At 50.1% G+C, this 14,689-nt stretch overlaps 1 protein-coding gene across 1 annotated transcript in view; it reads right to left on the bottom strand.

Moving 5' to 3' along the window:
* DCAF7 (DDB1 and CUL4 associated factor 7) overlaps positions 1,356–14,689 on the bottom strand; it is a 30,796-nt gene continuing 17,462 nt past the window's right edge. Inside the window, exons 2-7 of the mRNA XM_005693979.3 lie at positions 13,188–13,346; positions 12,409–12,520; positions 11,915–12,033; positions 8,516–8,725; positions 7,472–7,589; positions 1,356–6,248 (exon numbers count right to left, since the gene is read on the bottom strand). Coding sequence (XP_005694036.1) covers positions 6,076–6,248; positions 7,472–7,589; positions 8,516–8,725; positions 11,915–12,033; positions 12,409–12,520; positions 13,188–13,346 — 891 coding nt within the window. The 3' untranslated portion in view covers positions 1,356–6,075. The remainder of the gene's footprint in view (positions 6,249–7,471; positions 7,590–8,515; positions 8,726–11,914; positions 12,034–12,408; positions 12,521–13,187; positions 13,347–14,689) is intronic.

The following is a 14,689-nucleotide window of genomic DNA, read 5'->3' as shown; positions in this document are numbered from 1 at the left end:
TTACCAGCTGAGCCACAAGGGAAGCCCAAGGATACTAGAATGGGTAGCATATCCCTTCTCCAGGGAACTTCCAGACCCAGGAATCAAACCAGGGTCTCCTGCATTGCAGGCGGATTCTTTACCAACTGAGCTATCAGGGAAGCCCATACTTAGTACACTTATGAATTGTTCCATTTCTTTTTTTATTGAAGCTCCTTGGGGCTAGGCACTCTCCTCCCTGTACTTTGCAGTTTATATAGAAATACCAGATTGCTTCTCCCAATTCTTGTATTAAACACAAACCTGTGTCTCTGCTGTTCAATCTCACTTCTGGCTAGTTTTTGTCTTTCCTAAGATTTATAGCTCAGGCATCATTTCCCGCCAGAGGAAAACTCTCCAAATTCTCCATTTGGGCTCAGATGCCCTCCTCTGCGTGTTCACATAACCCCTTCATACATGTCTGTACCTTAACATTTACTTTTTAGGTTTTCCTTTATTCTTTGAATTTTTTATTTTGTATTGAGGTATAGCCAATTAATGTTGTGATAGTTGCAGATGTACAGCGAAGGGACTCAGTCATACACATACATGTATCCATTCTCCCCCAAACCCTTCTCCCATCCAGGCTGCCACCTAGCACTGGGCAGAGTTCCATGTGCTTTATGATAGGTCCTTGTTGGTTATCCATTTTAAATACAGCAGTGTGTACATGACCACCCCAAATTCCCTAACCATCCCTTCCCTCCAGCAACTGCAAATTTTTTTGATGTAGACAGTTTTTAAAGTCTTTTTGAATTTGCTACAATATTGCTTCTGGTTCCTGTTTTGGTTTTTTTGGCCAGGAGGCATGCGGGATCTTAGCTCCCCAACTAGGGACTGAACCCGCGTCCTCTGCATTGGGAGGTGAGGTCTTAACCAGTGGACTGAGGGAGAAATCTACCCTCTCTAGATCTGTACTTGCATGTTCTCTCTGCCTTAAATGCCTTTCTCTATACCCAGAAAACTCCAACTCAGTCTTCAAAACCCAGTTCAAGCAACTTTGTCTCATCAAGTTTTCCCTGATCCCGTGACTCCCACCCAGGCACAGGTGACCCTCTCCTCCGCAGGGCCACCAGGAACCCTGAATCTGAGTCACTGCACTGGACATGGCCAGTATTTGTTTATATGGATGTCTCTTCCAGTCCCCTGCAAGGAACCTGAAGGTCATGGGCCCCTGGCAGGCAGCAGGTGCCCTGTTTTGTTACAGGTGATGAGTTAGGCCATCAGATAGTGTGATGGGCTGAGGTAGAGTCTAATCGCCTGGCCAGTGTCTCTGGAACATGACCACCATGGCAGAATGGGAAGAACTGAATTTATCACAAGAAGAAATTCAGTCAGTCTATACATGTTCAAGTTTTATTACAAAGTAAGATGGGCAGAAAATACGGTACTTCTTATACAGGAGGCTGAAACAGAATGAAAGGGTGAAAATTAGGTTTAATATACTTAGGAAGCAAGAAATAAAGTCATAGATATAACACTCCACTTTCAGGTGCCTTTGAAGTAGCCTTCAATGGAGATTTACCAGCGTGGTTTCACAGCACAGTGTTAAAAATTTTTTTACAAGCCCTGTGTATAATCAGTCCTGTGAAAATAATGTTTCTTTAAAAAATGGTTACAGTACAGTTCTGTAAGGGGCAGCTTCCTCTCCACCTGACCGTGGGATGCCACAAAACCTATGATACAGAGGAAAAGTTTAAATACATAGCGAGAAATTAAGTTCAGACACACTAGGCTAAAGGGGACAGAAACTGATTGGCTAGAGCTTAACACTTCAAAGAACAAGAAACCTCCATTTTCTACAGAGAGATTTGTACAACCATGCTACAAATTCACGCTTGGGGAGGAAGGCTGGAAGGTCACTGACAGGGGTCATCACATACACAGGAACCACATCAAATGATCCATCTTCGACTCCAGCAAGTCCAAGCTTTAGCTCCACAAGTTTCATAACACACTGCATTATCAACCCAAGGTGAGAACGTTCTTTTAAAGAGCAGGGATCCCGAGTTCTGATCCCCTGGGTTGTCCTAAAGGCCAGTACGTGGACGTTTTCCAGCTGTTACACAGACTGCTGACATCCCTCCTCTTGAGTCCATACTCTGATTAGCTTATCTGTTTCTGGTTGGAGACACCAGTCCAAGCCTCTCGGGAAGGCACCTACATGTTTCCATTCTTTAAAAAAAAAAATCACATCCACAAATGAGCCTGAGAGGACCTGGCCCATTCCATGTGGCCATATATTTGACCTTGACCATTAGCAGCAATGACATGGTGGGAAAAGAGGGCAGGGCTATGCAACACTGAGTAGCTGGCCCAGCCAGTGCAGGGACAACCCTTCTTGGAGAGCCTGGCCCAGGGGTCACAGTTGACTGCTCGGCTCCACTCTGCTCCCAGGGAAAACCCAACTGAAGTGACTAGCATAACCTTCCTTGCTTATCCCGGAGCACAGACAAGAAAGGGCAGAGTCCGCTCTGGGGCTTCTGCTTTAATGGTCTCCCTTCCCCTAAGCCGGGCAGTCAAAGGAGCTGGCGACAGTGGAGGGAAGATACTAGGCGGGCCTCCCATAGCTGGCAGACCGTGCAGCTCCTACATATGTCGCAGGCTGGGAATTCAAGGTCCAGGCTGCAGCAGGAAGAGAGCTCTACAGGGGCAAGGGGTGGGGAGGTAAGAGGAAGAGAAAGAGAACAGCGGGGTGGGGAGTCAGTATGACCTTGCAACCTCCGCTTCTGCTGTCTACAAACCTACGACCAAGAAGAGGCACGGTCTGAAAGGACTGAGGGGCTCTCAACTCCTGCAGATTTCTGCCACCAAACAGCAGCAGGATTGAAATGCAGCAGGAAGGGGTCCCTCTGTCACCCTGTCCCCAGCATCACAGACACTGCTGAATGGTCCTGGAAGGTTGACACAGCCCGAGAACAGTCTCACCCCACGGCCACATGACAGCCTGCCTGCTTCCTCACCTCAGACCTGTACCGCCCTCGAATATTTTCTTCTTCATCATCACTGATTTCCTCCCCCATCCTCAATCTCCTCCTAAAATTTCAGCCACACCTGTCATCAAAAACTTGTTGGGAGTCTCAGTTTTTTTTCTGTTTCTTCTCAAATCTCAACCAGTACTCCGAGAGTTGATCCTGGTTCTGATAAGAGATTCTCCCCTCATCATCAAACATCTTCTCTCTTCAAGTCCTCATCGTGCGCCTAGTTCCTTCCTGGAAAGAAACGCTTCCGACTCTCCTGGGTGTAAACACTCACGCTTCCGAAGGACTTTTGCCAGCTCTCTGATGGGGAGCCTGAAGCCTGACATATTCAGCACCTGCCTCCCCGCAGGGAGGACAAGGAAAACAAAGGTCGCTGTGGCTCAGGAGTCCAAGGCCACATCAAAGGGCGACAGCCGGGAGAGCCAGAGCCGATAGGCGCCAGCGCAGCCTTCCCAGGGCGCTTCTCACCTTCAAGGACAGAGGCAGCGCCTCCCACCTCTTCTCTCCAGCTGGCAATCTGAGAACCTAAACAAATTAAACCAACACTTGCTTTTGAAACTACAGCAGATCTCTGCTTCCAGAAGCGTGGCTGACTAAGAGGCTTTCTAAATCCTGAGACTACAGAAATCCCCTCCTCAGCCCTGAGGCCATCTGGTTCAGGGCATGAAGGGAGGGAGAGGGAGCCTTCAAAATTCTAGCATCTCAGCTACTGCGTGTGTGTGTGAGTGCATGCATGCCCGCGTGTGTGCATCTCTCTCCCCCCAGGTGAGCTGCGGAGTCTCACCTGGGCCCAGATGGGATGTTGGGAGGAAGAGGACCACACCTCAGGGCTTAAGGTGGGTGACAGGGCTGGGAGTCCACAGGGCAAAGGAAAAAAAAAAAAAATCAAAAGTTGTTGGTTTCCAAGGTAAATAGCAACATTGTCCAAAATATCCTCATTCCTAGTAACTAACTTTCCTCTCCAGGTTGCTTTCAAGTTCCAGGTGACAAATCTCCTCACCACTCAGACCACAAAAGTGCAGATCAGGGAAGGGATCTTAACTCAGAGCTCACTGAGTTAAGCCCTGTCCCCAGAACGACCTCTCCCACTAGACTCCATTTCAAGACCCTTTCCACAGGAAGGAACTGATGGCCTCCCAGAGCCAGCAACATTCAACTTAGCCTTGCTATCCTTGAGGGAAGGACCCTGGAAGCATCAGTCACAAGAACAAGCAAAGGAGGGTTCTGACCAAGAACTGGTTCGTGTCACATGTCCAAAAATGACGCAGGGCAAAGCTGGCGGTAAACGCAGGAGGATTGGCCAAGTGGACAGCCAGTTGGAGAGCCCCCAAATCAGAAGCAAGAATAAAGGTAGAAGGGGAAATACCCTGACTGAAAAGGAAAAAGAGGCTTTTTCTTTGGGATAAGCCCCCATGTGTGAAAGCAAAGAGCTATGACTTTGGGGATACCAATCCATCTGCTTCTGAAAAGGGAGACTCAACCAAGAGACTTTAAGGGCCCAGAAACACAAAGCTAGCTGCTTTGTTTCTCAAGAGCAGGTGAGAGCCCCTGTGGACAAGATCTTCGGCGCCAAGGCCTGCTACTCTCTACTCCCAGCTGCTCAACTCAGAGGGTCTCAGAAACCTTCGGGCACTTGGCAGAGCGTGGCAAACCAGACTCCCCTCAGACTCTGGGCGTGTCCCAAACTCTGCCCACCCAAGGACTCACCTACCACCAGAGTCACAGACAAGACCCCTCCCTGGAACTCATTCATCTAACGGAAAAGGACACCCACCGCCTCCATGTCCAATACTGCTCAGAACTGAAACTTGGGGATGGGGGGGCTGATGGGTTTGCGGGGCTCTGAACTGGCTGGCCCTGGGTCTCTGAAGCTTCTCTTGCTCTCTGGTTAATTGATGGCCTGGGATGATCCCAGCCTGAATCCATCCTCTGCAAGAGCTGACTGTCTCCCACGGCCTAGAGGAGATCTTGTTTGGGATGGACACTCAGACTGGGCACCTGCCAAGGAGGGCTTTCTCTCCTCTCTAGCGGAAGGGTGGCCAACGTACCACCAGTCACAGTGAACTAAACAGAGACACTGAAGTTCAGCTGATGCATCACACCTGCCTATCGTTCAAGACATGAAAGAGAATGGTTGGGGGCTTATATTTGGAGAGAAAAACAAGACTCTTAAACTGTGTACCAGAAACATGCTCTAAGCTCAGCCTTCCTGCCACCATCCCCTGGGAGTCGGGCACCCCCATTAGCCTGGCTAGCTCAGTAGGTCCTGGGGGGCTGGACAGGCGTGTGTACTTGAGGGAGTAAGAGCAGGGGTCACATGTCTATTCTGGAGCTCAGAATGCCCTCGACAAGAGCCAGGCCAAGGAAAGGTGTGAGGTGGCCGACTTCAGAGCACCAAGGAGGTTTGGGACTCCCAGTCAGGTATGTTCCGCCCAGGCAGTGATTCAAAAGGCAAACTGCTCGGAGGGTCAGGGGCCTGAGGCCAGATCCAGGCAGGGAGGGAGGAGAGGAAGGTGTCAACAGGGAGGGCGATAAAACCAAGGAAGAGGCCAGGGAGTAAAATTCTTTTCGTTAAAAAATTAGCCCGATAGATTAAAAAATATACAAAGTTGAAATTTGTTAAGAGACACAGATAACATGAAGAAAGACAGTTTCAAAACTGGTGTTTGTTCCCAGGAAGTGCTCACATGGACAAGGACCCAGACTGCTGTCTTGGGCAGACAGAGACATCTGCGACAGATGAATACAGACACAGCCGCTGCCCACAGAGCTCATTAACATGACGGCTGACAAACAGATATACAGAAATTTTTAATAGCAGAACCAAAGGAGATGAGGAAAGGAGAGAGAAATCGAAACACTCAGCCCTGGGCTGAGGAGGCGCCACGCGGCGCTGAGTCCGGCACAGCGAGCGGTGGGCGGCTGGCCGGGGACTTTGGAGCAGTTTCTGCTAACAGCGGGTGCAAAGCGATGACAGACGTACTGGCCACCGGAAACGCGCGTCTTCTTACTCTGGGGGTGGGGCAGAGGCGGGAGACACACGAGCCCCTGCCGTGTGGGCACGGCGCCACTGACACTACACTCTGAGTATCTCCAGGCAGTTGTTGTAGCAGATGGCAATCCAGTCAGGCTGGGTCGATGCCCACTGCACGTTGTTGATCTCCCCCTCGGCTGTGTAGGCCAGGATCGGGTCCTCGATGGCCCGGGGCATCTGCTGGATGTCCCAGATGAGGGCCTGATGGTCATCCGCTGGGGGCACAGAGAGCCAGCAGGCAAGTCACCACTCAGGCAGTGAGGGTCATGAGCCCTGCATCAGGGCGGGGGCACACTTTACAAAGACTCACTCACCCAAACCCCAAGGAGGGAGGTTTCAATGATGAGGAAATGTTAAGGCAGGTGCCCTGCGCCACAGAGCTCCGCACCAGTGAATGGCAGAGCCCTCCACCTCTGCATCTCAGGGCCCGTTCCCCACAGCAGAGCGGGGATGGCAGAGGGACTCAGACCAACACCTCATCTCCTCTGAGGCGGACACCAGGGAAGAAAGCCGGGATGTGACCCCCACATGGCATCTTCAGCCACGTAAAGGACCTGAGTCATTAAAGATCCCGCTCTGATGATTCAATTTAATGGGATTTTCCCCCATCCTACGGACATACATGCATCAGCGAGGGCCACAGTGAAGAAGGCAGGCCACAACCTGAGGCTGAGAGGAAGTGGGTGGGCCTGCGCCTCTGGCTGTGCTTCAACAACATGGACAGGCATGAGCAGAGGGCCCCAGGAAGAAAAGCTTCATGCTTCCAAATTCATGCTGAATTGGCCCCAAACCACCAAACTACACTGCTAAGGTGGAAACGGGAAAGGAAGGAGGGAAGATGACTTTCACCCTCCTGTTTCATACACCTCTGCATTGTTTCAGTGTTGTTTAATTTTTAATACCAGACATTATTTCTATGATAAAAGAACTCTGACGGCCAGCACATTTTTAAGGGGTACTCTTGGGGTCTAGCAGATGGTGAAACGGGAACTACACATCACATGCTGCAGATCCAGTCAGGTTCTGCAGGGCCCGTCAAGGTACCCAGAGCTCAGTGCAGGGGCGGGGGACAGGAGGGTGGAGGTTACAGCCAAGGAGACTGCCCCTCTTCTCATATTCCTGGATGCACGTCCTGTGCAAGCCAGGATTCTGGGGGCACACAGCGGGCAACACAAGCCTGTAACTGTATACGATGTAGACAGTATACAGATTCTCTGATATCACTGAGGGTACAAGATCATCTGGGAGTTCAGACTGTTTCAGCTATGCTAGTATAGGGAGGTTCTCAGTGGCATCACTCTGTGTAAATCTCTCAAACCTTCCTTGGGATACAGTGAGGATTATGATGCTAAGGAGACCAGAGGAAAACCTCCCCCCACCTCCCTTCCCATCACCCGCCTCCAGTAATCCTTCCCATCACCCCCCGTCCAGTAATTACCTGCAGTACAGATGTGGCAGGATGAGTGTGGGGCCCACGCAATGCCATTGACGCATGCTCGGTGGTTGTTTAACCTGGCGACAGGCGTGCAGGGAACTCGGACGTCCAGAATCACTACCTGCAGAAAGAACAAGAAACCCTGGCGGGTTACAGGAAAAAAAAAAAAAAGATACTACACAAGGGGAGAAAAAAAAAGTGTACATATAACTTGCTCATCTGTAGACTTGACAGACCCTTAGAGACAGAGGGGTCCCCAAAGTAACTATAAGATTGAGGAAAAAGGAAACAAAGGCACGGGCCATTTGTAGTCTGTATCACAAGCCACATGGGGCTTCTAGGCTGCAAGGGAGGCGGACAGGCAGGTAACACGAATGTGAATAATCCACCATGAGCCATCAGGTGTACTCAGAATTCTGTGCCTGCTCAGCTGGGCAGATGAGAGCCCTCTCCCCTGAACCCCAAAGCAGAATCTAAAAGGTACTGGCTTCCTCAAAACACAGTTCATCACAGCGTCATGTGCACCCACAACTGACTGCTTCTGTGAAACAACAGGCTACACGGCGGCCATTTCCCCGTCTACTCACTAAGGCTGGAAGACTCTGCCCAGACGACAGAGGGAAAACTGCCTGTCTGTCTACTCGGCACCAGAAGCGTGAATGATTTGGTTGACTTTTTAGATACTGCTTTCCTTGGCTCTGAGTCCAGCTCTCTATGTATTGTAAGTTCTCGACACACGGCCCTTACTCTAGGTCAGGTTTTCTCAGTTTCGGCACTCCTGACATTGGGGTGGGGTAACGCTGTGCCGTGTGTTGCGGGGAGTGGTCCTGGGCACCACAGGCCTCCAACTCCCAGACACTAGGAGCACCACTCCTTCTTGCACCCCCTACCCCCTCCGAAGTTGGGACAATCCAAAACGGCTCCAGGTGGATCCAAAAATCCTCTGGGGAGAAAACTGCCGTCAGCTGAGAACCGCTCTCCTGGATCCACTAAGCCGGGCTGGAGCGGAGTGGCAGGGCCTAGGTTAGCCCGAAGTGGGGTTCTCACCTCCATTCCATCCATAGCCATAGTGGCCAAGTAGTTGGGGTCCTGCTTGTTCCAGCAGAGGCGCAGCAGTGGGTGATGCTGTGGGTCTTCGTAAATGATGGTGCTGTGTTCTAGGTGACGGAGGTCAAACATCCGCACCGAGCCATCAGCACCCACAGAGGCGAACATGTCCCTGCCACCCCCTGCCCGGCTAAATGCAATGTCGTAGACCTGTTGGTGAGTAAGAAGCAACTGTCAGATTCAGGTCAGTTACCTCCTTTTCATGTCACAGGGAAACCTACTGTCCCCTGGTTCATCTAAACCCCTGCTCATGACTTGGAAGGAGGTAAATAAAGCCACACCGCGCCTGCGAGGACTGGAAACTGAGGGTGCTAACACCAACGATTTCCCAAAGAGTGACGACCATCCTACGGTGGAAGCCGGTAGACTTCCTCTCACTTGCTGCCTTCCAAGTATTCTTCCTCCATCTCCCGCGGTAACACAGCACACACCCTGCTGACCAACAGAGCACAGATAACTCAGCAAGTATTCTATCCGGTCGGCTTGGACAGGCTCAATGAAGCCAGAACCAGTGGCTGTCTCCTGCCACTCTGTTACGAGATTTGAGACATTTATTTCCTGGCCCTCGTGGCTTTCATCTATGTACAATCAGAGCAGTCCATGACCACAGGAAGGCTGAGGTCATCGACTGGAGAGGCAGAAGTGGCCCTCCTCTGACCACAGTTCTGCTGTGAAACCTGGACCTGAGACCCATGTGCAAGAAAGAGGTAAGAGCCGCTCTGAATCATGGGAGGCTCGGGTATTCCTTTATTTACAAAGAGGTTTAATATTGGTCTCCTAGGAAATGCTGTTTCTCCTAGTTGGTTTGTGTTCATAAGTATAACAACTTAGGTTTTGAATTATTTTCTTCTGCATTTATTCAGTTCAGTTCACTCAGTCGTGTCCGATTCTTTGCGACCCCATGAATTGCAGCACACCAGGCCTCCCTGTCCATCACCAACTCCTGGAGTTCACTCAGACTCACGTCCATCGAGTCAGTGATGCCATCCAGCCATCTCATCCTCGGTCGTCCCCTTCTCCTCCTGCCCCCAATCCCTCCCAGCATCAGAGTCTTTTGCAATGAGTCAACTCTTCGCATGCATTTATTACCTGCTGCAAACTTTGTATTGCACTAATGTCTATGAGAAAACAGGCAGAGAGCAACAGAGGGCTTCAGAGAAAGAAAGGGACAAAGAGAGACCGACAAAGCCAGAGCCAGACAAGCGGAGAGAGAGAAAAAGAAAAACAAAATGTTGAACAACGAAAAACAAAAATGCCAAAAAAAACCCATCTCCTGGGGTCAAGGACCATAAGAGCTGACTTCTGGGGAGACATGAGTGGAACCTGTCCCTCACACTGTGACTCCAGCCTTCCTGAGGTTCTACCTTCTGGGGGACACTGACTAACAAGCATCTGTTTCTAATCAACATCATACATTGCCCTTCCTCTGGCTGACAATGAAGAAATTGCACTTCCCTCTCTATGGTGGGAACGAGGAGTGGTTCAGCAGGAAACTAGGCTGGCCATTCCAAGACCCGACAGACCCAGGCACTGGCCGGCACTGGCCAGTTGCATCAGGGCTGGGGCGTGTTTATCCACACGTGCACCCACAGCTGGCGCTCTGACTCCCAGGCACAGGGACACCACGGCAGCATCACTAAGCAATAAGGTGCCCACGGGCAGTACAGCCAAGCGTGTAAAGCCACTCTGACTGCTCCTTCCTCTGTGTTCCACCCACATATTTCATCAGAAGCCAAGAGCGGGTGACAACTCCCAGACACACGCTACCCTCCTCTGCACCAACCCACCAGCAGCAATGAGAACCTCCGAGCAAGTCTGTACTTCAACAGAGATGCGGACAGAGAAAAATCAAAGGTGCTGGGAGGTGTCATGTTTCTCTCCGGACAATCACCCTGAGGTTCATTTCTTTGAGGCCAGGGTGTTGGTTCAGGGCCTGCTGGCTGTTAAACTCGCTGTTCTTCTTGCCCAGACGACCTCACTGTGGCCAGTGTGGCTCCTCAGCTTTACCATCATCTTTACCATCATCTGGCACCCCACTCCAGTACTCTTGCCTGGAAAATCCCATGGATGGAGGAGCCTGGTGGGCTGCAGTCCATGGGGTCGCTAAGAGTCAGACACGACTGAGCGACTTCACTTTCACTTTTCACTTTCATGCACTGGAGAAGGAAATGGCAACCCACTCCAGTGTTCTTGCCTGGAGAATCCCAGGGACGGGGGAGCCTGGTGGGCTGCCGTCTCTGGGGTCGCACATAGTCGGACATGACTGACGCGACTTAGCAGCAGCAGCAGCGGCTGTGTGAGCCATCTCCTCATTAAATCCCCTCAGGTTAAACATGCGGAGTAGCTCTAGTTTTCCGGGTTGGACCCTGACAGAGAACGACGGGCTAAGTGTCACAGAACCAAAATGTAGCAACTTGCTCCACTAGGTGCCAGGACGCCCTTCCTGGCGTTCCCTGCAGGTCAAGCTCTCTTCCTCTGCCCCTTGTTTCATGGTGACCCAGTTAAGCAGATTTTAACAGATCTCGGCGCTGGGAGCACAGAAAGCTGAAGGACGACCTCTCTCTAAGAATGATAACCTGGTCACCAACGTCTGTGGACAACCTCACAGCTCTCACCTAATGTCTACGCATCCTTTTAATCTGTACAGACATTAACACTCCTCGCTGCACAAGAGTTGGAGAGAGAAGGAAACGCTACCCACAGGAGACATCCTGTGATTTCCCTGGTGGAGGACCAGCACGTGGTGGCTCTGGGAGTTAAAAGATTTATGACCATTTTACAAAATCACTCAGAAGAAGGCTCTGCAAATACAATTAGAGCTCGCTCCCTTCAGCTCTTCCAATACACATAGGAGAAACATCACCATCAAAGTTAACCATATTCAATTCCAAATAGTATTACACATGTAAGTATTAAGTGAACATACTAGAAATTCATAAAACAAGTTTACAGAAGAGTTAATCAATTAGTTTGTCTGCCAGGAAATTTCCCCTCTTCTTGCCTTCCTGCTCCCAAAAAAGTAAACATATTTCAAGGTAAGTGTTACCCTTAAATTATAAGATTATTTTTTTAATCACATCAGGTCCAAGTTTGCCTCTAAGAGAGTCTGTTATTAAAAACCAGCAATCTCTGGCACAAAAAGAAAAACAACAGACTACAGAATAAGTTGTTTATATGAACATATACTGTTTTCCATTGTTTTGACACACTACTGCTCTCAATTTAGATGAGAAGACATCAGCATTATATAATGATCTTCCATGTCACTTGCAAAAAAGGAAGACAATGGTCTGACCTCACACTAAGGCAGAGAAAGCACCTGCAGAGCAGCATCAGTACCTCTTTGTCATGGGCGATGAGCTGGGTCTTCACGTGGCCAGACACGAGATTCACTCGCCCCAACACCTGCCCGGTCTCCAGCCCCCAGATGGTACACGTAGTGTCGATGCTAGAGGTGCCTGCAAACAACCAGTGTAGGTCAGCAGCTGCCGGGGTTGAGGTCCCACGCCAGCCCCTCTCCTTGTGCCTGTTCATCTGTTGAGCCCAGGAGACATGTAGCAAGCACTTCTTGAGTACAGGGAGGGAACCAGGAGAACCCAAGCGTCATGTACTCAATCCTCACCCAGGGCCTTAGCCTCTGCCTGGAGAGATGAGACTTGCACACGTGGGAAGCTCGACTCCACGGGAGGAATTAATAACCAGATTCCTTATCTGGCCTCTTTCCCGCTCAGCCCCGTTTTAGGAGGCTGCACGTACCTCAAGGCCCAGTGAGACAGCTCAGAACATGTATCTCTGCTTCTTCACACCAGGATACCCTCTCCCTGGCTCCTTACCTAAAAGATAAGGATCCACCTCATTCCAGTCAAAGGAAGTCAGAGGAGCACAGAAATCCGAGTTCTTGTTATTGTTCAGCAAACATTCCAACCTGGTCTCTGTTTCGCCAACCTGAAGGAACAATAATTTTTACAAACTCAGCCAGTCTTAGCTTCACAAAAAATCTTCCAAGCCTCTTTCAGATGATACCTTAGTAAATGTAAGACGTGTGGAGACAGTTTTATCATGAAGAATACTACAGCCCAGAGGAATGACTTGAATGCTACTTCTTTCCAAGCTTTCTCCTCCGCCCAGCTGTTTTCCAAATTTTCACCCCCAAATCCTTCTAAGGCAAGAGGTCTTTTCATCCTGCCCAAATCAGTGTCTGTACCTGCCTGGCCGGGTGCTACATCCCCAGTTATAGGAGAGCTGCGGTGACGGCTCAGCTGACAGGAGGTGAGGCCCACCGGCCACTCCTACGCTACAACAGAAGCAGTGGCCTGGGATTTCGTTCAATGTACTCAAAAATAGCCTGGCTGTGAGCAGAATAAGAGGCCGCTGGTGTCGCCACCCCACAGAAGGCTCTCGTCCTTAAATCACGTTCACCTAGCCCTGAGTTTCCACGGCTGACTGCAGCTGGACTACAGGGAAATCTGGGCCAGACTGAGCAGGACATCTGCTGAGCCCAACAAGCTCAGTCCACACCCGCTTCTCCTGGCTGCAGTGACCCGGCCGCCAGCCCCGGCTGCGCTCTGTGAGTCCACAGCTGCCACCAGCGGCCAGTCGAGCGCCCGCTCACCCTCCACACGCGGAGATAGTCGCCGCTCGTCGCCAGCAGGTCTGGATACACGCCTTTCGTGTCAGGGATCCACATGAGCTTGGTGGTGGGGTACGGGTGGTCGAAGGTGTTCCGGCAGATAAACTCTGAACTCTCTTCATCTAAACCCACGAGCTGAACCTGTAACACCAAAAAATGGAGCCACGTAAACTTTGGTTTCTCAGTTACCAAGTACTCCAGAGCCCGTCAGCAGCCCTAACACTGTACCACCCTTCACTGCAGAGTCAAGAACAACTGGGTAGGGGGCATCTAGTCCAGCCAACCCGCTGCTCAGACGAGGAAACCCAGCCTCAGAGGGACCAAGTCACACTGAAGACCGCAGAGCTAGTAAGGGGCAGAGACCAAATTTGAAGACAGGCTTCCTGAATCCAACTCTCTGCACTCTTGATTCAACCACAGAGCTGCCATTATCTGCCCAGCTGCTTACACTCTTCTCCTGCAGCCCAAGGCCCTTGACGACACACAGCCATGGTTTTAGTGACTCCTTGACTAGAAGTGCCGTGGGCATTTAGTGCCATCCAACAAAGTAACGTCTCACCTAAAATAAGGCAATCGTGGGACTTCCCTGGTCATTGTCCAGTGGTTAAGAATCCACCTGGCAATGCAGGGATGCAGGTTTGATTCCTGGTCCCAGAACAAGATCCAAGATCTTTTGTCTCAAGATACCAGTATCTTCCTATCTTTTTTTTTTTTAAACGATATTATTTAGGTTCAATTGCATATAATAAAATTTACTCACTTTAGCTGTATACTTCCATGAGTTGGAATGTATACATTTGCAAATGTATAGAGCTGTATAACCTCCCACAACAATTAAGATATAAACTATTTGGGGAATTTCCTGGCAGTTTAGTGGTTGGCACTCTGAGCTCTCACTGCTGGGGCCCTGGGTTCAATCCTTGACTAGATAACTAGGTTCTCACAAGGCATGCAGCAGGGCCGGAAAAAAAAAAAAAAAAAAACCACAGGAAAACACAGACTCTTTCCATCCGCCCCACAGGTTTTCCTGGGGTCCTCTGCAGTCAGGCCACACCCACTGAGCCTCACTGGCTATGGGCCCGCCTGTTCTGTAACATCACACAGATGGATTCGTGGTGCTGAGTCTTTGGGGACTGGCCAACTTCTGCAGGGTGCTCTTGAGATTCTGCCATGTTTTTATCACTGACTAATACTGCAGTATATGGATTTTGTTTATCCACATTTATCCATTTACCAGATGATGAACTCTTGGGTTACTTCCAGTTTAAGGCCATTAGAAATACTGCTGCTTAGAACATTTATGTGTAAAAAAATTTTTTTAATGCTTTTTTTTTTTTGGCCCCACGATATGGCACATGGGATTTCTGTTCCCCAACCAGGGATTGAACCTGTGCACCCTGTATTGAGGCACAGAATCTTAACCCCTGGACTGCCAGCGATGGCCCTGCTTTTGTTTTAATTGACAAGCCTTCCTTTTTCTTGGT

Source organism: Capra hircus, chromosome 19 (assembly GCF_001704415.2).
Source record: "Capra hircus breed San Clemente chromosome 19, ASM170441v1, whole genome shotgun sequence".
NCBI classification, from domain to species: domain Eukaryota; kingdom Metazoa; phylum Chordata; class Mammalia; order Artiodactyla; family Bovidae; genus Capra; species Capra hircus.
The sequence above is the reverse complement of the archived record's forward strand: the minus strand, read 5'-3'. Positions and strand labels throughout refer to the sequence as shown.